The 23,214-nt window shown below is 27.6% G+C and overlaps 4 protein-coding genes and 1 long non-coding RNA gene across 11 annotated transcripts; 3 read left to right on the plus strand and 2 right to left on the minus strand.

Annotated features, from left to right (window-relative positions):
• Nucleotides 1-53: 53 nt before the first annotated feature.
• LOC100646081 (serine/threonine-protein kinase D3) lies at nucleotides 54-5,181 on the plus strand. 3 transcript variants are annotated; one of them, XM_012318307.3, is made up of 14 exons: nucleotides 54-149; nucleotides 247-540; nucleotides 988-1,266; nucleotides 1,364-1,495; nucleotides 1,566-1,771; nucleotides 1,858-2,137; nucleotides 2,207-2,364; nucleotides 2,478-2,539; nucleotides 2,620-2,749; nucleotides 2,835-2,967; nucleotides 3,054-3,233; nucleotides 3,347-4,093; nucleotides 4,166-4,251; nucleotides 4,331-5,181. In XM_012318307.3, exons 3-14 carry the CDS (start codon nucleotides 1,002-1,004, stop codon nucleotides 4,442-4,444), a joined length of 2,493 nt encoding a protein of 830 aa, XP_012173697.1. In that variant the 5' UTR covers nucleotides 54-149; nucleotides 247-540; nucleotides 988-1,001; the 3' UTR covers nucleotides 4,445-5,181. The 3 variants fall into 3 exon arrangements, with proteins under 3 accessions (XP_012173697.1, XP_048270037.1, XP_003402141.1); XM_048414080.1 differs by lacking the exon at nucleotides 54-149 and having other exon boundaries at nucleotides 170-540; XM_003402093.4 differs by lacking the exon at nucleotides 54-149 and having other exon boundaries at nucleotides 170-540; nucleotides 2,626-2,749.
• Nucleotides 5,182-7,107: 1,926 nt separating this feature from the next.
• Nucleotides 7,108-8,880, plus strand: LOC100651543. The gene is made up of 5 exons (XM_012318310.3): nucleotides 7,108-7,653; nucleotides 7,730-7,985; nucleotides 8,075-8,258; nucleotides 8,384-8,550; nucleotides 8,619-8,880. The coding sequence occupies exons 1-5, from the start codon at nucleotides 7,550-7,552 to the stop codon at nucleotides 8,760-8,762; spliced, it is 855 nt and encodes a 284-aa protein (XP_012173700.2). The 5' UTR covers nucleotides 7,108-7,549; the 3' UTR covers nucleotides 8,763-8,880.
• LOC100646321 (dihydroxyacetone phosphate acyltransferase) lies at nucleotides 8,100-11,874 on the minus strand. 2 transcript variants are annotated; one of them, XM_012318309.3, is made up of 8 exons: nucleotides 11,555-11,874; nucleotides 11,094-11,401; nucleotides 10,609-11,019; nucleotides 10,016-10,523; nucleotides 9,642-9,940; nucleotides 9,312-9,565; nucleotides 8,869-9,227; nucleotides 8,100-8,532 (listed from the first exon to the last, which is right to left on the minus strand). In XM_012318309.3, exons 2-7 carry the CDS (start codon nucleotides 11,392-11,394, stop codon nucleotides 8,898-8,900), a joined length of 2,103 nt encoding a protein of 700 aa, XP_012173699.2. In that variant the 5' UTR covers nucleotides 11,395-11,401; nucleotides 11,555-11,874; the 3' UTR covers nucleotides 8,100-8,532; nucleotides 8,869-8,897. The 2 variants fall into 2 exon arrangements, with proteins under 2 accessions (XP_012173699.2, XP_048270054.1); XM_048414097.1 differs by lacking the exon at nucleotides 11,555-11,874 and having other exon boundaries at nucleotides 11,094-11,548.
• A 196-nt stretch (nucleotides 11,875-12,070) lies between these two features.
• On the plus strand, nucleotides 12,071-23,143 carry LOC100651661 (eukaryotic translation initiation factor 2 subunit 3, Y-linked). 4 transcript variants are annotated; one of them, XM_020867537.2, is made up of 9 exons: nucleotides 12,124-12,321; nucleotides 12,924-12,987; nucleotides 13,086-13,196; nucleotides 21,416-21,649; nucleotides 21,734-21,892; nucleotides 21,989-22,218; nucleotides 22,288-22,432; nucleotides 22,531-22,700; nucleotides 22,784-23,143. In XM_020867537.2, the coding sequence occupies exons 1-9, from the start codon at nucleotides 12,250-12,252 to the stop codon at nucleotides 23,018-23,020; spliced, it is 1,422 nt and encodes a 473-aa protein (XP_020723196.1). In that variant the 5' UTR covers nucleotides 12,124-12,249; the 3' UTR covers nucleotides 23,021-23,143. The 4 variants fall into 4 exon arrangements, with proteins under 4 accessions (XP_020723192.1, XP_020723196.1, XP_020723194.1 ...); XM_020867533.2 differs by lacking the exons at nucleotides 21,734-21,892; nucleotides 21,989-22,218; nucleotides 22,288-22,432; nucleotides 22,531-22,700; nucleotides 22,784-23,143 and having other exon boundaries at nucleotides 12,071-12,321; nucleotides 18,227-21,442; XM_020867535.2 differs by lacking the exons at nucleotides 12,124-12,321; nucleotides 12,924-12,987; nucleotides 13,086-13,196; ... (3 more) ...; nucleotides 22,531-22,700; nucleotides 22,784-23,143 and adding an exon at nucleotides 16,849-16,947 and having other exon boundaries at nucleotides 18,227-21,442.
• On the minus strand, nucleotides 13,480-16,693 carry LOC125386868. Its single transcript, XR_007227399.1, has 2 exons — nucleotides 16,553-16,693; nucleotides 13,480-16,450 (listed from the first exon to the last, which is right to left on the minus strand). It is a non-coding gene; the product is annotated as an uncharacterized LOC125386868 (long non-coding RNA).
• Nucleotides 23,144-23,214: the final 71 nt, after the last annotated feature.

Raw genomic sequence — 23,214 nt, forward strand, 5'->3', positions numbered from 1 at the left:
AGATATTTAATTTCTTCTTTTTTCTTTGTCATTTTACTCTAACTTCTAAACAGCTATCTTCCTTCGTCTTTGATCGGATTAATAGTAACAGAATGTTGATCCTGTTTTTAATAATCTTTGGTAACAACTATATGGCACTAGATTTTTACGTATGTATGATGCGTGAATATGTATATAAAAGAATAGATTCATTGATTCGTTCAAAAATTCTCTACAATATTATCGTAGCTTTTAATAAATTTTCAGCAATATTCTCGATATTCTGATAGTTTTTAAGTTGCTCATTAATTTGAATTTACGTAAGTACCCGATCCGACGTACAACAATATATAACAGGTAGAAGCATACGCAAAGGTGGGTCGGTCACCTGGAGATAACTGTAAAATGTCATCAACGAATGTGTGTCAGGCATGGATTTGATGCTGTTTGGTGACACTCATGGGATCTGTTGTCACAATAATTATGTTTCATCGATGTTAATTTGATCGGGGAATAAATAGCTACCTTGGTACAGAATCTTCCGTTGATTAATTTAAACGTGTACGTAAGATAATTCTTGTTTAAATAAAACATTTATATACTTCATTATTCAGAGTAGATATTTCACCTTTTTCTCATATGTTGTAAATTCATATGGTTGCAACATATTTTAAATTTAAAAGCTACTTGTTAAAAATAATTCAATGATATTAAATATTAATTAATGATTTCCTAAATGCCTTAATTCAATATGTGTTATTTGATGTCTGTTATATGATAATTTTTTAATCGTTTAAAATAAAAGAAAGATATATTTTACACATATACTTGATTTTTAATAGATATCATGAAAATATTTACAAATATTATATAAAAATGTGAAGATTGACATTAAGTATTGATTTGTATATTCTTATCTTAATTTATAATAGTTTATATGCATTTAATATTATATGATCCAAATGCATTCAGATATTAAAGATTAAGCAATTCACCTTTTTCTTACAGATAAAACAGTTAATATGGAGGGACCAGAAGTAACATTTTTATTCCAGTTTGGTTTAACTCGTGATACTGTTACAGTTGAAAGCAGCACATTGACTCTCAAGACACTTAAAGAATTTGCTTGTGACTTTATAAATACAAAGTGTCCAGAACATGGGTTAAATCATTTATTTGAGCGATTGCTTTTATTTAAACATGATTATAATTCCACTAATATCTTACAACTTATTACAAATGCCACTGAAGTTGTAGATGAAACATTAGTGGAGATTGTTCTGACTGGTAAATTTTGAATTTATATATCTTACTATGTATATAATGACAAATAAAATATGGAAATAGAGGAATTAAACAAAAATAATCATTTAATCTTTTCTAGCACAAGTGCCAAATGAAGAAATTCCCATTCGTCCCCATGCTTTAACTGTTCACTCATATAAAGTTCCAACATTTTGTGATTTTTGCGGAGAAATGTTATTTGGCCTTGTTCGACAAGGATTAAAATGTGAAGGTAAATGTCATATTTTATTATTACTATTTTATTTATCTGAAGTAATACAATTAATTAATATATTTTGTAGGTTGTGGAATGAATTATCATAAAAGATGTGTTATAAAAGTACCTAATAATTGCTCACATGATGCCAGTCAAAGACGGCGTAGTTCTGCAATGTTAAATGTACCAAGGTCTCCAAGTCAAGGATCTACTAGTAGTTTAACCAGCATTAGTGATGATAATCATAGTACAAATAATACACCGAATGCAAGTCAAAATAATAGTACTTTGGTAAGATTCTATCGATAATGCAATTTATAGCTTATATAATCATTTTATTGTTTATATTATTGCGTTTTATTGTATTATAAATTTAGACAATACCAAGTATAATGGCACCAAAACAGTCTCGCTCTCCTTCATTGGGAGGAAGACCAGTATGGGTTGAACGAGAACTTGCAACACGTATAAAAATTCCACATACATTTGTGGTACATACTTATACCAGACCAACTGTATGTGGATATTGTAAAAAATTATTACGAGGTTTATTTAAGCAAGGCCTACAGTGCAAAGATTGTCAATACAATGCACACAAGAAATGTATAGAAAAAATACCTAAAGACTGTACTGGAGAAAATCCACGTGACAATACAGGTTCCTTTTATTCGTATTTTATTGCTTAATTTTTTCATGAACATTATTTCAATAAAAATGTTTATTTAGGTAACGAATATCCCGATAGTGGTGTCGGTAGTGAGCCGGAAGGAAAATGTGACGGTAGAAACGAAGAAGGCGATGGTGATAGCGATGCTGAATCTCCTTCACCTCCTCAACATTCATCTTTTGTAATAGATGAAACAAAAGGATCTGACGAATACACTGTAAACATGCTTTTATAATAGAAAATATGTAACAGAAATATTTTTTTAAATGTCGTAGCTAATATTATTATTTCGTAAAATATTCAATAATAAATGTAATATTATTTTTATAGGACCAAGTTCCAAGCAATGATGATATTATTTACGATGAATTTCAAAAATCTAGACCATCAAGGTAAAGTATATTTTTTGTTCAGTACTATCTATGTATATATATATATATGTAGACTTATGTTTTATTATGTAACTTACTAGTTGCAGTTCTACACCAAGCAATAATATTCCTTTAATGCGCATAGTGCAAAGTGTTAAACATACAAAACGGCGTGGTTCGAAAGTTTTAAAAGAGGGCTGGATGGTACACTTTACAAATCGTGATCCATTGGTAAATAATTAGCATATACAAATGTTCTTATATGTATACACATGTAAGAAAAAATTATTAAAGTTATATTTGAAAATATTCACAGCGGAAGAAACATTATTGGCGTCTTGATACAAAAGCTATAACATTATTTCAAAATGAAAATAGCTCCAAATATTATAAAGAAATTCCATTAGTTGAAATATTGTCTATTGAAACTGCTGAGACATCCCGTTCACGTATGTATTTAATACTATATCAACTTTGTTTTATTAAAATCGTATTTATAATATTAGTGATATAAAGAACATGAATTGTATTTTAGATACAATGCATTGCTTTGAGTTAAAAACTGCCAATATTGATTATTATGTTGGAGAAGATCCTTCATATGGAGATAACTGTAGCCAAGTTCCTCCACCAGAAAGTGGTATTGGAGCACATATAGCTAGGTCATGGGAAACTGGTATTAGACAAGCACTGATGCCTGTAACCATATCAGCCAGTACGTAATTTTTCCTTTTATTATATTTTATATTAAAAAGTGCTTCTTTTATTTAATAGATGTACTTTCAATGTTTAGAAAAAGTATATCTATATAAGATATTCTGATTTTAGGTCAAGAAGAATCTACAGAACCTGAAGAAAATATCACTGATATGTCTCAATTATATGAGATTTTTCCAGATGAAGTTCTAGGTTCTGGACAATTTGGTACAGTGTATGGAGGTGTTCATCGTAAAAGTGGTCGAGCAGTTGCCATCAAAGTTATTGATAAATTACGTTTTCCTACAAAGCAAGAAGCACAACTTAAAAATGAGGTTGCTATTTTGCAGAATCTTTCGCATAGCGGAGTTGTTAATCTAGAACGGATGTTCGAAACTCCTGAGCGAATATTTGTAGTGATGGAAAAATTAAAAGGCGATATGCTAGAAATGATACTAAGTTCAGAACGTGGTCGTCTTAGCGAAAGAGTAACTAAATTCCTAATTACACAGATATTAATAGCATTAAAACATCTACATAGCAAGAATATAGTACATTGTGATTTAAAACCTGAAAACGTATTGTTAAGCAGCGATAGCGAATTTACACAAGTAAAACTATGTGATTTTGGTTTTGCAAGAATCATAGGAGAAAAAAGTTTCAGAAGAAGTGTTGTTGGTACCCCAGCCTATCTAGCACCAGAAGTTTTAAGAAACAAAGGTTATAATCGTTCTTTAGATATGTGGAGTGTTGGTGTAATTATTTACGTATCTTTAAGTGGCACATTTCCATTCAATGAAGAAGAAGATATTAATGAACAAATTCAAAATGCTGCTTTTATGTATCCACCTATTCCTTGGCAGGAAATTTCATCTGATGGTATGCAAATCACTGAAATAAGATAATAGTCATCTAACAATAAAAATTAATAAAACTTATCGTCTTTTTTAGCAATTGATTTAATTAATAATTTGTTACAAGTGAAACAAAGAAAACGTTATACTGTAGATAAGAGTTTACAACACGTATGGCTCCAGGTAAGCATTTTTATAATCTTAGATACTTTTTTTTAATGTTATAATATACAAGCTTATTATAAATTATATTTTTCTTAAGGATTATCAAACATGGTGTGATTTACGAGAATTAGAAACAAAAGTAGGATATCGCTATTTAACTCACGAAAGTGATGATGCCCGGTGGTCGGCATACAGTAATCAGCGTACATGACAGAACTCTCTGCCTACGTTAAACATCGAAACATTGCCAAATAACTTGTCTATACACAAAGGCTGGGCTCGTAGTGCCCGAGCTACGTTACGACGTTTCATTCGTGCCTGACTTGGATACATTCATGAAAGGGAGTACAACTATATTTCTTTTTAAATATCAATAAACTGATATTAAATATAACTTTATTATATATCTTCCAAAACATTTTACGTAAAAGCTTACGTAAAAGGATAATTACATAGAAAATGACTTAGACTGCATCATGTAAGATAAAACATTCAAACATAGAGAAAACAACAGCAATGTTTTTATGAGAATTCTAGAGGAATTTTAATAATAAATTTGAACATGTTTCAATATTGTAAAGTACTGGATATGAAAATTTTCCATAGCTAGTAAAATATAAAAGATTCTCTAAAATATAATATATATAATGTTATCATAATATCTTAAACAATTATTTATCTTATGATAAGGTAAATAATTGTCTCATACAGTTTTATTAATGTAACACACTCAATACATAATACCATTTTACAAGTAATATATAAGTGCTAACTTCATAATATAAATATATTTTCCAGCTTAAAATAGAATGTTTTATAACTGCACAAAAGATGCTTAAAATAGAGTAATTAGATATGAAATAATACATAGCAGCATATATAAATTATAGAACGCATGTATATTTCATATACATAAATCTTTTGACATTCTTTGAAGTATGATGGAGAGGAAGGAGAGAAAAAAAGAAAGAAAGATAGATAGATAGATAGATAGATAGAGAGAGAGAGAGAGAGAGAGAGAGAGAATGAGTTAAGAATATTATTATATTACTTCTTAAGAACTCGTAGAAATTTTTATGGATTAAATTAATATACACGCGACGTTGTGCTACATATAATAAATTTACTAATTCGTATTTTTGCTTCAAAGCATCTAAATTTAGACATTAGAAGCTTTAACGTTTATAATTCGTATCAAACCTTTCGAGAACTAATATAAAAAAAACTAAAAATGATCAAGACATGCATAAAGTGATAAAAAGTAAGATTATTGCAAATGTAGTCTCCACTTTTGATCTTATACGTCGTATTAAAATTTGTATAGATCTTCTTCTCTATTAATCATAAAGAAAAGACAAAATTTACAATTAAATAAGTACATTCCAAATAATTTGAAATTTATGATACATATTCTGAAACATTTTCTATATAATATTATAACTATAATTATTATTGTGATAAATTTCATACTAGAAAGTAGTGAACACAATTTTTTAGAACCAGTTGATAATTAACATATACATAATAGAGAAAATTGTAAATTCCAAGTTTTTAATATATTTGTTATTTTATTTTATTAGTATACAAAGTTGTTTTATATTCTTCATTGTTTCATTGAAAGTAAAGTACATTCCAAATAAAAAGAGATCTAAATTATATACATACATCTTTTTCGTTTTCAAGTACTGTGTTCATTCTGTTTTTGTATCATACATGATCAACATAAAAAATGTATAATTTTTAAAAAGTAATCAATTCAAATAGATATAGATTTATCATAAATTTTAAATATTCATTTTGTAGTGGTATATTATTCATTACATTACCAATACAACAACTTTCTTTTTTGTTATTCTTTATCATAATATTTCTGCAATTTTTCTAATTATTAATAACAATGTAGTAATAAAAAAAGCATGATGAAGAATTAGATAAGAAATCATCAAAAGAAGTCACAAAAGAAATAATTTTCTTTAACTCTAGAAATCAAATGTGAAGAAATGTAATCTCTTATTTCTTAGTCAAATATTTTGTGAAGACTGAGTTACTTTTGGATAAAAATATTTGAAATTTGTCTAAAAATGCTGTCTTTACTCGATGTTGCAGTAATATCTTAAATGAAATATTATTATATATAAATATTATATTTAAGCAAACCATTTTTTACAGTACTTTTATATTACATTTTATTATGATATAATATATAAATATTACTTTAATCATAGTTATCATTAGTTAATTAACAGAATCTCATATGTATAATTTATTTACAAAATACTTAATTATTTTATATTTCAAGTTATATTTTTCTATATTAATATGACATTAAATGCATTATTGTACATGATATATGGCCTATATTTCTGAAAATTTATTTAAAAATCACTTTAATTACACAATGAGTGGAATATGTTTATTGTTATGTCCATCTTTTTATTATAAAACATTTATTATAATTTTACTAAAATACTACATTGAAGTAGTCAATATTGAAATAATGAGTCTAAATCTAGATATAAACACAGCAGTTATTATAATCTTAATTACATACAAAGATTTGTGCAATATCAATAGATGTTGTTATACCTAAAACAATCTCTATATGATTTGTTAGATTGGTAATTTTTTCATACATAATATCATGTATTTATAATACGTTTCTAAATTAATTGTTTGTACATATTAAATCTATTTGAAATTTTTTATTACTTAAAGGATAAGTTTTATAAAAACATTAAATTTTATAATAACTAACAACTTGTATTTTGTTCAAGCTAAGTTTATAATATTATTTACAATTACATAATTAACAAACAAAAGTACTTAAAAGACAGCAACATTATAATAAATAGATTTTAAGAAAAATTAACAAATTTTCATAAAAAAGTATAAAATGTTGTCATTATTGTACTTACCATGATAATGAGAATAAATAAATTATTAATGGTAACAGATTTTTAATGTTTTGTATATATTTTCTTTAAACAATTTTTTCAAACAAAATCTTTATATACGAGAATTTGTAAAAATACTTTAAAAAATTGATGTCATTACGTCGTAAATCTAATCTTTGTCCTCGTTAAATCTAACAGAACTCCTAGCTGAAATAATAACATCCTGATTCTTGTCACACCATGTATGCAAGTATATCTTCAGTTAGTTCTTGTATCATTTGAAGAAACAACATAATATCTATTTATTCATTTTATTTAGTGAATATGAATATGTGCAATAAATTAATTATTGTTATATGATATTGTTAAACATATATATGTATAAATATTATTGTAAAAATTGCATACTTTAATCAATTATAATGTTCGTAACTAGTATATTAATACTGAAAATATTATTATTGAACAGTAGTTTGGCAGAATGGATAGATATGCCTCAATTTTCTAGTGAAAAAAAGATATATAGGTATGTATAACATCATATTAAATAGCATAATCAATATTAATATTTTATCAAATATTTTTACATTTCTTATTCATAGAATACCTACAATAAAACAAGATCATTTTTATAAATTTGCTCAGAAAAATGTGGAAAATCAGTTCCATTATACATATCAAGATATTACTTATAAAGATGCAAAAACAAAACAAACAGCAGTTAATGAAAATGGAAAATACAATTTCCATAATATGGAAAATAATATCAAAAAAGAATCAACTGTTTTTGATCAAGAAAATGTGTTTGTATCTAATCCAAAAAAATACAATGATACAGCAGTTCCTTCAATGACCAAGGTAATTACACTATTACATTTGAAGCTTTCTATATGATGCATAATTTTGAGAAACAATTAGTAATCAAAAGTTTTATTTTTACAATATAGGAACAGGAAAGAAATAAACAGTACCTAAATGAATCTTTTATTTTTAATGATGCAGGACTATTGAACTACCTTCCAGTAGATATACTTAGAAGTGTTCATTATACTTTAAAATCCCAACCAACATCAATTGATGGAAAAATTCAATTTTTAAGAACATTTGAAAATACATTAATGATTGAAATAGGTAACAATAAATAAAGATAACAATGACACAATAACTAAGATCAAGAAATTAATTGATGTATATGACATGTCAACAAGTAATTTTTAAAGTATTTTCCAAAAAAGTATTTTTAATAATGTTTTCAGAATCCCAACTTGCAGGAAGTATAATGATTGCTCGCAAAAGAAGAGGTACTGAACATTATGATCACAGTTATGATCATGAGCATGCAGCTGGATTTCCCTCCATAGAAGGTGCACTTATGGCTATTTCATTTCTCACGTTTGCTGTGTATCTGGTTAGATTAGTCATGGTAATTAGTTATTTGTAATATCTATTATGTTATATATGACTAATGATTCATATAATAATTTTTTTCAGCTTTTATTCAGAAATATGAATAATTCTGCATCAACTACTACAGCTACCTTACTTCTTGGCAGAAGAAAAAGATCGATAGACAAATTTGACGATGATGCGACGATTATTCTTAAAAATTTATATAACTTTTCTTCTAAATTATAATATAAAAAGAAAGTTACATACTAATTAAACAAATATCTTTAGCATTAACTACATTAAAATCTTCATAATCAAATCTCTATGTAACGTAAGCTGCTTTAATACATACCTTTTCAACTTTGTTCTGTATACTCTGTTTTACAATTTAGCAGAAATAGGTGGTGGTAATATAGGCAGTAATACTGCATTAAGGTATGAACCTAATGGTCGTTTTAATGAAAGATTTTGCAACTGTGCAAGAATTTGTGTTAGTTTGACTTTATCTACTTGGTATGCATTTCGTTTCTCATGAGGTACTAAAATATTTTGTGTTATGAGATTAGATATTGTACTATTAACTAAGTCAATTGATAAAGAATAGGGATGTTGTCCCCATTGCCGCTTTTCAAGAAATGCTTTTTCTATTTCTTTCTGCGCTTCAGTCAAAACTGCTTGTATCGTTATACAATTTGATTTTGATTCATCCCACTGTAAATGAAAACAGATTTTCTTCGTATATATATTAAAAAGATAACAAATGTAAAATACCACACAAATATTATTGAATTTTACCTCAAATAGGACAAGACATGTAACATATATTGTATCTATAAATGGTAGTATTACATTATAAAGGAGAGAGCATACTTTGGTATCTTCTCTTTGTATATATGTATTGTTCTGAATACTTATATAATTTTGTTTTAATAGCAAATTCAATGTTTCCTCCCATTCGGATTTTATTACAGATTCATCTTCTATTAAAGGCATTACAAATTCCGTAGTCAGTAGCCTTCTTAATAATACATATCGTTTAAATGCATTTCCTACAATTAATGCAATAACATACCAATTTTGTTTGGTTTTTATATGTAACATGCTGTATGTATAAAATAATATTACCAAGTTCGCTTCCTTCTATTCCCATTGCAACAGTAATAATAGCTGGTTTTATTAGAAAAGATAAAGCTGGATTTAAATAAATTGAAATATTAATGACAGGCACAGCTATTCTCATAGTTCTTTCTAATAAGGTATGACCTTTAACACGAATATTACTTCCCAGTTTTGTTGTTCTGTGTCTCTCTTTGAGTCTCAAAATTTGTGATGCATCAAATATAAGTAAGTCTTCATGGCATTTTAAACTATTTAATATTTCTTGTTCCATGTTACTTACATTTTGATTATTTGTATCAAATGATCTGTACGAACTTTTTTCTATAATACTAATATCTACATACTATATTAAAGTCCTATTAGTATTTTTTGAAACTTACCTTCCTATATATATTGTGGCATTGAATACTTGTAAAAGCTTTTTACACCATAGATAATCATTGATTAAATAATTTAATGTATATGGATTATCTGGATGTATTTGACTTCTTTCATTAAATAATAAAGTAATTAAATTAAAAGGCATGAGTATTGTATTTTTTTTATGTGAATCTATTATACAATGGGCTAAGTTTTTAACAACAGATATCGGTAATTTTGCATAAGGTGATAATACTTTTGCTTTGCGGTGTTCCATAGTTAAAAATTGGCATGCAGAAATAGGTTCACCAACATTAAAAATAACAGATCCATAAGCATATGATTTTTGTAAAATAAATAGAGATTGAAGTAAACCAGCAGTAGATTCTTTTGGTTTTGGCACTCCCAAAAGCTCATATGCAAATAACAATTCTTCTAGTGGTCGTTCATAGTTAATACTAATAGGTATAAAATATATATCAGGTACACTGCCTTCTAATAAACTCTCCAAAATAGTTGACAAAAGACCTTGAAATGAAACCATCTTTATATTGTTTTCATTAAATATTAATTATATCAAAAAGTCATATTAGAATTATTAATTTTAACACACCGAACTTTGGTACGATACTTTTTAAGCTTCTACTTCGAGTCCCTTCAATGAAAAATTCAATTGCTCTATCACTATGCTTTACTAGAGACATTACATATGCATTAAATATTCTTTTATATAATAAATCATTAGAAAAACTGCGCCGCATATAAAAAGCTCCCGATTTTCTTAATAATTCTCCTATTATGTACATATGATAAAAATCCATTCCACTTGCAATGTTTGGAAGGGCCATATCATAGGAGAATAAAATATATGATAATAATACAAAATCTAAGTAACTTCTATGAGAAGGTGCATAAACATATTGTACTTGAGAAATTTGCATTTCCTTTTTCATCTTGTATATTGATTTCTCATTAATATAAATGCTCATAAAAATTCTTTTAAGAACTTTTGTAATAATTAAACCTGAAATTGAAGTACTACTTATAATTCCAGAAAATAAAAATATTATAATTTGAAATAAAAGACTTAAATTTTACCCATGAAACGAACACTGGGCAAATGTGCTTTATTAGCCATTTCATTTATTATTTTATAAGCTTCTTTGATAACTTTTTTGATATCCGTTTGGAGTATTGCAGCCAAAGAAATAATTGCTAGCTTAACTTTTTCATCATTTAAAACTGTCTGTATTATTTCATTTCTGGAGTATTTAGATACTAATGGAAGTTTGTGTGGTGATAATGGATCCATTGACCGAGAAACCCACAAAATGTCATAATCTTTTCGTCTTGCAAGCAATAAATCCACAAATTCTGGATATTGTTCCATTTTGAACATGAAATATCTGCAACAAATCTATTCTTTTTTAAATTCGTTTACCACATTAGGAATATTTTATCAGAAAGATGAGCAGTATTTAATTCAATAATGAATAATCAATATGCCTTGATTCTCAATTTACGTAACATTTAATTATTTAAATTTTATTCGTACGTACATGCACTATGTACTATCGATCGTATTGTGATTTGTTCGATTAATTATACCTCTTCTTCAAACATTCTACTTTCTTCTCTTAAACTTTCATGATAAAATTCTGCATTTTTTAATGAATATTTTTATTTACAATTATGGTGTACTAAAAGCTATTATTCGAAATACAAGTTTAATTGTTATTTGTATTATTTCGCCGATCGTAACTGAACTAATAACTTTATTTTATATATTTTTTAAAAAGTCCTAATTATTATTCCTTATTGTTCAAAAAGATAATGTATTTCTTATTATTTTTTTTTTTAATAAGTAAAATAGTTCAAAATCAACGCGATAAAAATGATTAAAACTTTTATATTTCTCATATTATTATTTTAGGTATTTTATACATTCAATAATTATATTACATTTTAACACTGTAAGTAAATATTATGAAATGTAATATTTTATATATTCTAAATTTAATATTTAAAAATTAATGTACATAATATAAGAGAGGTAATATAAAATTGACAAGCCGAGGAAATCTATATTCCACGTTAATTCGAAGTATTTCCACTTGGCGTTGTTTCCGCTCTCTTGGCATTTTTACTTTTACCGACTAGTAGTCTATGTATATTTTTGATTTTAAATGAGCTATTGCCTTTTTTGAAGTGTCCCTCGCGTGGTTTACGTGTTAATAAAGGTGATTCAGTGATTATGGGTGGTGAAGAAGGTTTAGGAGTGACTACAGGTCAACCAAATCTTTATAAACAAGATCTCTCGAAGCTTGTGAGTAATAAATATACAATTATATCTTCATAATCTAACAAGCTTTCATTATGTTATATATAACCTTAATTCATATATTGTTAGCATACCATAATAATCTCTTTTTCCGCTGCATTAAATGAATATGTTCACTGACAAAAATGTTGAGAAATACAACATTAGTTTTTAAAAACTACATATTATTTGAAAAATCTCTTTTATTATTGAAATATTTTGTTTTATCAATCGTTGATGACATCTAGGATTGATATACATCATATTATCACATAACAATTTATAAATATATTGTTTTTTGCTGAATTATATGCTTTTATATTTATATTAACAATGTCAACATGATTTTGTTACTAATAAGAATTTATTATCAATTTTCGTTTTGCATTTTCATAAAAATAAATGTTTGTACTATAAGTTTTATAGACTATAAAAACATAGTATGTTTACAATTTTGTAAAAGTACATTTTTATGGATTTATTTCATAGAAATAAAATACAACATACATTTTTTTGTTCTAATTTGTTACCTTCTTTATAAGTAAGTTCTTATATTGGCGATATTTTACTATCTTAATATCAAAATATATAAATCTCTTGTTACTTAGGATGTCAGCAAATTAACTGCACTATCTCGCGAGGTCATCAGTAGACAAGCAACAATTAATATTGGTAAATATAATCTTTCTATGACTATAAAGACACATATAAAAACATACTGCACAAAAACAATATTTTAGACATATATAAATTTAAAATCCTATGTGTAGGTACCATTGGTCATGTAGCACATGGAAAGTCTACAATTGTAAAAGCTATATCGGGAGTGCAGACTGTTCGTTTTAAAAATGAATTAGAAAGGAACATTACTATTAAACTTGGTAAGTAGATGCAAGTCTTATATAAAATTGACACATTGTTGTGAGATATGTATGTCCTCCATTAGTTAAGTCATTATAATATTTTTTACACATAACCAACATTAATTTAGATCAATATTGAAACAGAATTGGTTTTAGCAATATATTTCTTTTTTATATTTAAAAAATATTATATATTGCTTTTAATGTAACAATGAAAAGTGTAATACGTATGTACAAAGTAAAAGAAAATAATTTTTTTATAAATATAAAAGACATTAATTTTAAGAAAATTAAAATATCATACACTATATTATTTATTTATTTATTATTGCTTAGTCTGTGCCTTTTGGCTTTGGACGAGCTTTTGGTTTTACATCTCGTTTACCTATTTCACTTCTTATATATCTATCTCCCCTCTTATCCACTCTATTATATTGCACTCTCTTAATTATTCTGTCTCTAAAACTATGGCAACTTTTGGAATTTTGCCTCCTTGCTGTGCTTCCTTATTGTCGTTCCTCTCTGTCTTGTATTGCCCTTCTCTTCTCCATTATTGTTTTTAGTTCTGTTAGTCCTTCTCCAATCTCGTTTAGTATTTTTTCTGTGTCCTTTGGTCTTCCTGTTATTTCGCATTCTTCTATTACATGTCTCAGGTCTTCTTTCCTTTTACATAGTCTGCATCTTTCCTTTTACATAGCCTGCATCTTTCCTCTTACATAGCCTGCATCTTTTTTCTCCCTCTTCTTTCCAGTATTTCCTTGCTTTGGTCTCGTTTCCACATCTGAATCTTGCTAATATTTTTCTGTCCTTCCATTTCATCCTCCCTTCTGAGTATTTTGGTAACTCTTTTTTTGGCGATTTTTCTATAATGTAATATTTGGATTCCCTTATCCTTTTCCCCCTCTCTTCTGCTTCTCTCTTTCTTCTTTCTTCTATAATTTGGTCTACTGTCATCCTTTCTTGCTCTTCTCCTGCTTCCATCTGTGTCCCTCCATTTCTCACCTCTTCTAGTCCCTTCTTTCTCCTTCTTGCTCTTTTCCCTTCTTGACCATTTCCTCAGTTTCTCTCTCTTTCCTTTATGCACTCCTTTACTAGTTCCTTTTTTGATTCTATGGATTTCCCTTCATACCTTGTTGCTCTTCTTAATGCTTTTTCTTTGATTTCTGTTAGCTTGCATTCTTCTATCAATATATAATTTGGTGTTGTCATATCTAAATCTAAGATCCATTTCACATATTTTCTTTGTATTCTATCCAGTCTTCCATGTTCCAGCGTCATACCTCTGCTCCAAATACCGTTACGCCCTCTACCAATGCTCCAAATATCTTTATTCTCTTCTTGTAGTCCTGTTTGAAAATTCTTTCTTCCATGCTCCATGTTTTCTTCATTACTATTGTTGCTCTCTTTTTCCTGTCTTATATGTGTTTCTCATAACTGCCGTTTTTCTGTAGTATGTACCCTAGGTATCTTATCTCGTCCACTTCTTCTAATTCTCGCTCTCCCCATTTCCATTTTCTTTGTCTCCTCTTGTTTTTTCTTTTGTCGAAAACTACTATCTTGGTCTTTTCCGTGCTCAGTTCCAATTTGGTTTCCTTTAAAAATTTTTTGAATCTCTTTAGCATTTCCTTTAGCTCCTCTTCTCTATCCGCCATCAGCACAATATCGTCTGCATATGTCAATAACCATACCTTTCTCTCTCCTACCACTATGCCCCCAGCTTGTCCTTTCCTTAACTCTTCTTCCAGTCCTGCCACGTAGATGTTGAATAACGTCGGGCTCAACGGGCACCCTTGTCTGACTCCCCTCACTGCCCAAAATTCTTTTGTGTTGTGGTTCTTGATTCTTACCACATTCTTTGTTTCTGCATACAACTCTTTTATCCTTCAAATTAGTTTCTCACTAATCTCCATTTTTCTCATTTTCTCCTCCAATATTCAAAATTATCAATATTTATATATCAATATATACAATAAAAACTGTGTAAAGTCAAAACATAGATTTAATATAGTGACTTCCGAAAATATTTGGATGATTACTATGATAATATTACAATATGACTAACTTCATGGCTTGATATTTCAGTTATTTATAAAGTAATCACCCTGGTTAGTTTCTTAATAACAGATCATTTATTATTATTAATAAGAATTATTTTTATGATTTATTTAATATAATTTAGTATTATAAAATAATTCTAATACTTCATGATGAGAAACCATTTTGTTTTAGAACACGTTTTAATCTGTTTGACATATTATTTATATTTTCTTTTTAAATATTCTACAGTTACGTATGACCATTCATTTTCGAGTCATTTTTCTAATTCCGCTATTGAAGAAATTGCAGTTTTCCAAATTATTCTATGTAATTCATCTTATGGATGTATTGATAAAACTTATAGCTATTATGAATTCCTTTTTTTTTTTTTTTTTTTTTACATATTGAACTAAATTGTTTTTACATATGTTTAAGTAAAGATTTTTATCCATAGTGTTGTCATCAAGTTTTCAACTTCGTATGATGAAATACAGCCCTGGACCATTACACCTAGCTTCCCTGTGTTTCACTGTACCTCTTGTATTCTTAAAGTAGAATTTTTTAATCAGTTTTTGCCATACCAAAGTTCTTCCATTCCTATAATGGTTGAATTTGCTTTTGTTAATAAATACTACATCTTTCCACCATGAATCATTCTTAGAAATTAGCTCTTTTATAAAATTCACTTATTTCTCCCTATCCTCATTCATAAAAAATTGTTTTTTGGTTACTCTTCCATTGTTTCCAGCTTGTCTGATAATTCTTTGAACTGTTCCAATTGCGACGTTTTCGTAGCTTGCTTCTAATACCTCACTAACTATTTTTGAGGCATTTATTTGCAGATTTTCTTTCTCTTTTGAATAATTCTGTTTTTCTCCTTCGTACTTAAGAGACTTAGTCTTCCAGTTTGTGGAATAGATTCCATGCGATCCTCGAAATAAAATCGTCGAATATTTTTGCTTATATGGAGCATAGCATCAGTTTCACGATAGATTCTTTCCTTTTTCCGGTGGAAAATTATAAATTGCAGCATGTTGAATGCCATATTATTTCTTTTGCGACTTATTTTAGACGAGGTCATTTTTACTATTGAGAAATAGAGATTTTTCTGCTTTCTTGGAATATCGGGTTGCCAGAAGGAGATAAACAAATAAATATAAAATATGTCCGAATATTTTTGTGAACTGAAAGTACGGCGTTATTTTCTTCGGCAACTTTTACTATGCAATGTATTACTATGAAATATAGAACCATAAAATTAGTTATGCTGTAGTGTACTGTAGTGTGTAGTGTACGGATGTTTTTGAGAGTCACTGTATATTATATACATTACTTACTTTAACAATTAGAATAGATAAATTATTAATAAAGGCATATCAATTACAGTTTGTTTGAGTGATAGGCTTGAGTTTTTTTTTGAGGGAAAAAATAAAGTTTGAATAAAATTGTTAACTAGAAAAATATTAATATATTTATACTTAATAATTTTGTAAAGGAACGAATTCTATTTGAAATTATTTTAGGCATTATTTCCGCTATATTTAAAGAAAATATTTATATTTAGAAAGAATTACTATGTTTTTTATTGTATTATATTCTTTACCATTCTCTACATAGATGGCGCTAATCGTAAAAAACTGTCGCCATTTCATTAAATGTACTTCCGAGTAGCGGAATCAAAAATGTTTTACAACTGACATACTTGAAAATTTAATTCTATTTATAGCATTATGTAATTATTTAAAATATTATATCTTATAATTTGTTTAATTATACGTAATAATAGTAATAATATTTCTTTTATTTCTTCCAAGTTATGTCATTTTTCGTATTTATATTTTATTTAAATTGCTTAGTAAACATATTAAATAAAATATAATTAATTTATTCTCGTAATGATTTTAAAGTGCACAATTATTTACGTATATTAGCATATACATGAATTATTTTATTAATAAAGTAAGGTTAAATTTAAGTATAAATACAAAGGATAATAGAACATACTAAAATATTGATATATAGCAACATAAATACAATATTCAGTTTGCAATAAAAATTTCACATATAATTTAATACACAAGTAATTTTTTAATGCACTCTTCATGCATGATTATTTTTAATTGTAATAAATTAAATGTGTGCACTATTTAGTGTATTTCATGCATTAAAAAATAAATGATCATATACAATTGAAAGATTTAAATAATTATCGATTAAAGCATACCTTAATAAATTGACAAAGTGCCAAAAATTTGTTAATAAAACTAAATTATTTCCGTGATTCAATTTGACATAATAGACAATGTGTGAGTGTGAACATATCTTTGTAACGTAATGTATAACTTTAAGGTAAGTATAATTACATTTATTAATCAAATTTTTATATAAACTTTTATATAAATTTTTTAATTTATACATATATAATTATTATAATAATATACAATGTAAAAATTTATTTATAGTGTAAAGAAATATAATAAAGAGCTAATAATTTCTGTTATATGAAGTTAGTGTTTTATTTATGAAAATCTTAGAAATTGGCTTAAGGTGTTTTAGAACATATTATTATTGTTTTATAATAATTACAGTTTACAGTGTAATTGTAAATATAAATACAAAATTAATATTAAGGTGTGCTTTAGTCATTAAGTATATATATTATCTCTGAATATTAGCTGATTTACCATATTCATATTATAAGATTTAAACATGAATCTTTCTTTATGTAACCAAATAATTTAATGGAAACTTGAAGTAATAATTTATAACATTCAAAAATGCTACTATATAATGTGGTACATTCTTTTGCATAAACATTGTATAAGTTATATTAATTTTCTTATAATAGCACGAAACATTTTCCTCAATAAATGACAGAGAAGAGCGAAGAGGATTCAAGGTGATAACGTTAATACTAAGAGAAAGGGGAGAAACAATTATACAAGTTAAACACAAAATATGGGAAAGTGTGACTGGAGAGAATGACATCCTTTAAATGTTTGGCATTACAGACGCTCATGCAGAGGGCAATACCAGAGGGGAACAAGAAGAAAATCTTGGTTACGCAAGCGAAATGTCTTCTACAACAGAAAAAAGACCAGCTTCTCCAGGATTAGTTCAACCATTGGCCAAACATCGAAAGCTTGATCAAAGATTTGTTTCTTCTGAAGAAAATAATTACAATGATAACTCTTACCATGACGATAAATCAAGGAGCAACAACTTAAGCAGTAATAATGTTGATTTTAAAAAGAACCAAGAAGAGAAACAAGTAATCAATGATAGAAGAGATCTGAATTTTTCTGATAATCAAGAAATTAGTACAGAAAATATAAGACTAAGCAAATTAAATGCCAATACCAATATTAAAAAGTATCAAATAGACTACAAAAAAAATTTACAAAATATTAGACTGAAGGAGCTCAGAGTTATATTAGAAGATGTAAGATATATGGATATAAAACGTGAAAATAAAAAGAGAATGAAAAATTTACTAATGGAGACTACTCTTTGGGAAGTAGAAAAGATTCTTGCAAAGAAAGAATTAAAAGGAGTCCCAACTTATTTAATCAAATGGAAGAACTGGAATTCACAGTATAATACATGGGAACCAGCGTCGAATTTAGTAAACTGCCCGGATGTTCTAGAAGAATTTGAGAAGAGTAGATTACAATTGATCGATCGTTTCAAGAAGAAAACAAATTTTTATCCGAACGATAGGGATATTGGAGAATTTTTAAATTATCTTAAGTGTAGAGGAGAAATGATAACATCAATTTCGGTAGAACAAAATACAATATACATTAATATAACCAAATATTTACATCAAAAGTATGTCAAAAGTAGTAAATTGGAGAAAGTTATAAAACATGATATTCTCCGTATGTTAGTCATTGATTTAAGGAAAAAACAGTTAGAATCTTTAGAAGAGTGGGAAAATGAAATGAATACTATCACTAAAGGTAAACCATTAATACGGGTGGAGAATGTAATAGACTTGGAAACAGCACCTCGAGACTTCTATTATATAGAAGATTATCTACCTGGTAATGGAGTCATAATACCTGATGATCCACCCATTGGTTGTGAATGCAAGTCTTGTAATTCTAAGACAAACTGTTGCTTTGCCCAGGATAACGGACTATGTCCGTACACCCCGTCATGTAAGATTCGAGTTCCACCTGGAACACCGATATACGAATGTAACAAACGATGCAACTGCGACATGAATTGCTTCAATCGAGTAGTTCAACGTGGCAGCAAGATGAAGTTTTGCATTTTTAGAACTGCCAATGGACGGGGTTGGGGTGTGAAAACATTACAAGCGATTAAAAAAGGTTCTTTTGTCACACAATATGTAGGCGAAGTCATAACAAATGAGGAGGCCGAAAAGCGTGGCAAAGAATACGATGCCGCTGGTAGAACATACTTATTTGATCTTGACTATAATGAGTCTGAAGAAGAATGTCCATATACTGTAGATGCTGCCGTATATGGTAACGTTTCGCATTTCATCAATCATTCTTGCGATCCAAATCTCGCTGTCTATGGTGTTTGGATCAATTGCCTTGATCCGAATCTTCCTAAGCTTGCATTGTTTGCATTGAGAGATATTAAACAAAACGAGGAAATTACCTTCGATTACATGTGTCAATCATCAAAGAATAGTGAAAATTCTATAAAGCAAAATATGTCGATGAAAGAGAATTTAAATATATGTATGAACACGGAATTTCAAGAGGAGTTAGAGCTACGTCCAGAGACACCAGAATCAGACTTGTCGAATATTAGAACCTTATGCAAATGTGGCGCTCAAAGTTGTAGACGATACTTGTTTTAAATAATTGTTTACAAATTTATTATACTAATAGCTTTATAAACGTGTAGTTTTTATCAATTTGATAATCGTGTGAGACACTAAATAGATTAAACACTATGTTACTAGAATCAAATTGAATTTCGGCTATTTCTCTATTCATTTAATTACTAAACAATAGATTATATACTTACTTAGAAAATAGTTAAAATACTTAGGAAACGTTTGATAAAGTTTTTACAATTTTATATATATTTGTTAGAAATAATTATAGTTGAATTGTATTACATGTTACAGTTAATATCTTTCTCTTTACTGTCACAAATCATTCAAAATGACGAAACGGAAGTGACAAATTTTATTGTTTTCGATTATTTATATGAACGTTATCATAAACTTAACACCACAATATGTAATTCATTATATCACATAATATAAAATGTTTATGATTAAATGCTCGTAATTTTAATATAAATAATCATTAGAAACCTCTATATATAATAATATTCACATAGAAAAAATCGTTTCATGTTAAGAATGTTATGTAGCATAGTTTAAAAATAAAAAGTTATTTTTGGTAAACAAATGAAATGTTACCAGTAAGAGTAACTTGAAGTGGTATAATAATAAAATAAATTACATTAGACACATAGACATTTAGTCATAGGGTTGCAAATCATTAATACCAATAACTTAACATTTATTTTTCATGTATGATCTATTGTATGTGTACAGAATACATACAATATATTTTCATTTGATGTTTCTATGAAACTATATTATTATATTAAAATCATTTTGCTAAAAATGCACCATTTAAGTTGAGATCATAAAAAATATTTGTAGTAAAAATAAACTTTCAATGTGTAAATTATTGTAATACAATTTCATGTATGTCAAGTTCTTATAATAATTTTAAATTCTAATTAATAATAATATAATAACATTCCCACGTATACAAACATTGATTGTTAGATATATTAACAATTAAAATAATTTATATAATTAAAAAAAATGAAATGAAAAATTAAATAAAAACCTCTTTTTCGTCATAAAAGAATAATTTTATCGAATTTTGAAATTATTATAAGACTATTGACTTTTGTTTAATTGTCGTACTAATATTTTGAATTCTTATAAAATAAATATTCTCGCAACAATTTTAAAATTATTTAAAAATTTATATAGAAAAAATGTTTTGTTGAATGTAAACAAATAAATTCATATTATTATATTAGTAATTTATCTGTTTTTATATCCTATGATATATTAATCTTAATTTTATCTATTCATTAATCAGAACAAAATTCATAGGAATATAGAATTAAAACAAATCTATTTAAATAAAATAATATCATGAATATTTTTAATTGGCTCATTTCAGGATACGCGAATGCAAAGATTTATAAATGTGATAATGAAAAATGTCCAAGACCAGGATGTTACATATCCGGAGGTTCAAGCAAAGACGATTCATTCCCTTGTTTACGTCCAGTTTGTTCTGGACGATTTCAACTTGTACGTCATGTATCCTTCGTTGACTGTCCAGGACACGATATCCTTATGGCAACTATGCTGAACGGTGCTGCTGTCATGGATGCAGCTTTGCTCTTAATTGGTACATAGTCAAATTCTTTTATATTATCGTATTTGGAATGGTAGTTATTTGAAATATTGAAATTAATAAATATTTATTTTGTAGCCGGTAATGAGTCGTGTCCCCAGCCTCAAACATCAGAACATTTGGCTGCCATTGAAATTATGAAATTGAAACATATTGTAATTCTGCAAAATAAGATAGATTTAGTAAAGGAAGCACAAGCAAAGGAGCAGTATGAACAAATTTTGAAATTCGTACAGGGTATTTTAATCTTGATAATAATTCTATAATGAATTTACACGAATTGTTATTAATATGCATATATAATATTAAAAACATGATCTTTCTCTAAATTAGGTACAGTAGCTGAAGGAGCGCCCGTAATACCAATTTCTGCGCAACTCAAGTATAATATTGAAGTCTTGTGCGAATATATTACGAAAAAAATTCCAGTACCTTTAAGAGATTTCACTTCGGAACCGAGATTAATTGTAATTCGGTCGTTTGACGTAAATAAACCTGGTTGTGAAGTAGATGATTTGAAAGGCGGCGTTGCTGGTGGAAGTATTTTAAGAGGAGTATTAAAAGTACGCTAAAAATACAATTTTGTTATTATGCTTACGTGAATGTAATTTTACGTATTTATTGTTTCTCAGGTGGGTATGGAAATTGAAGTTCGTCCTGGATTGGTTTCTAAAGATAGTGAAGGAAAACTGACCTGTCGACCCATATTTTCGCGAATAGTATCATTATTTGCTGAGCAGAATGAACTTCAATTTGCTGTTCCAGGTGGTCTTATAGGTAAGTAAGAGCAAATACCATAAAAGAAGAAAAAGACAAATTAGACAAAATATAAATCATAAAAGAAACTTGGTAATATTTAAAAAATAAATTTTAAGGTGTTGGAACAAAAATCGAACCAACATTATGCCGTGCTGATCGTTTAGTGGGGCAAATTTTAGGAGCTGTAGGAGCTCTACCTAAAATATTTATCGAACTCGAAATATCATATTATCTTCTTAAGCGATTGTTAGGTGTGAGAACTGAGGGTGATAAGAAAGGTGCAAGGGTAAATATATTGTGTGGAGATGTTATAGTCAGATTTTTTTTAGTGTATTTGTATTGTAATTATAAAATATTTTTTTATAATAGGTACCAAAATTATCGAGAAATGAGGTGCTATTAGTAAATATTGGGTCATTAAGCACTGGAGGTCGTGTATTAGCCACTCGTGCTGATTTAGCTAAAATCAGCTTAACAAATCCTGTATGTACAGAAATTGACGAAAAAATTGCGTTGTCGCGTCGTGTTGAAAAACATTGGCGTTTGATTGGTTGGGGTCAAATTTGTGGCGGACAAACAATAGAACCAGTTATAGATCGGAAATAATTCAATGAATATCACGAGATAACAAAAATTTAATATAAAAAACCAATTGAAAATAATTTCTACAACGTAGTGTTGTTCGAAATGTTTATAATAAAGTACGAAGTACATATAATTTGTGTGTTATTTAATGCATTTTACTTACTATTCTTATCCTGAACATAAGTAATATATAAAATCGATAGAAATGTTTTATA

The sequence above is a fragment of the Bombus terrestris genome, chromosome 18, assembly GCF_910591885.1.
Source record: "Bombus terrestris chromosome 18, iyBomTerr1.2, whole genome shotgun sequence".
Lineage (NCBI taxonomy): Eukaryota > Metazoa > Arthropoda > Insecta > Hymenoptera > Apidae > Bombus > Bombus terrestris.

What these genes read in the sequence shown, in the direction of transcription:
- LOC100651661 (XM_020867533.2), top strand. Translation starts at nt 12,250, where the DNA reads ATGGGTGGTGAAGAAGGTTTAGGAGTGACTACAGGTCAACCAAATCTT. An exon ending in ACAAGCAACAATTAATATTG is followed by an intron (nt 12,988 to 13,085) that starts GTAAATATAATC and finishes TCCTATGTGTAG; the next exon opens with GTACCATTGGTCATGTAGCA. An exon ending in GAACATTACTATTAAACTTG is followed by an intron (nt 13,197 to 18,226) that starts GTAAGTAGATGC and finishes TTGGCATTACAG; the next exon opens with ACGCTCATGCAGAGGGCAAT.
- LOC100651543 (XM_012318310.3), top strand. Translation starts at nt 7,550, where the DNA reads ATGTTCGTAACTAGTATATTAATACTGAAAATATTATTATTGAACAGT. An exon ending in TACATTAATGATTGAAATAG is followed by an intron (nt 8,259 to 8,383) that starts GTAACAATAAAT and finishes TAATGTTTTCAG; the next exon opens with AATCCCAACTTGCAGGAAGT. An exon ending in ATCTGGTTAGATTAGTCATG is followed by an intron (nt 8,551 to 8,618) that starts GTAATTAGTTAT and finishes AATTTTTTTCAG; the next exon opens with CTTTTATTCAGAAATATGAA.
- LOC100646321 (XM_012318309.3), bottom strand. Translation starts at nt 11,394, where the DNA reads ATGTTCAAAATGGAACAATATCCAGAATTTGTGGATTTATTGCTTGCA. An exon ending in GCCCAGTGTTCGTTTCATGG is followed by an intron (nt 11,020 to 11,093) that starts GTAAAATTTAAG and finishes CTTCAATTTCAG; the next exon opens with GTTTAATTATTACAAAAGTT. An exon ending in AAGTATCGTACCAAAGTTCG is followed by an intron (nt 10,524 to 10,608) that starts GTGTGTTAAAAT and finishes TTTCATTTCAAG; the next exon opens with GTCTTTTGTCAACTATTTTG.
- LOC100646081 (XM_012318307.3), top strand. Translation starts at nt 1,002, where the DNA reads ATGGAGGGACCAGAAGTAACATTTTTATTCCAGTTTGGTTTAACTCGT. An exon ending in AGTGGAGATTGTTCTGACTG is followed by an intron (nt 1,267 to 1,363) that starts GTAAATTTTGAA and finishes AATCTTTTCTAG; the next exon opens with CACAAGTGCCAAATGAAGAA. An exon ending in CAAAAATCTAGACCATCAAG is followed by an intron (nt 2,540 to 2,619) that starts GTAAAGTATATT and finishes GTAACTTACTAG; the next exon opens with TTGCAGTTCTACACCAAGCA.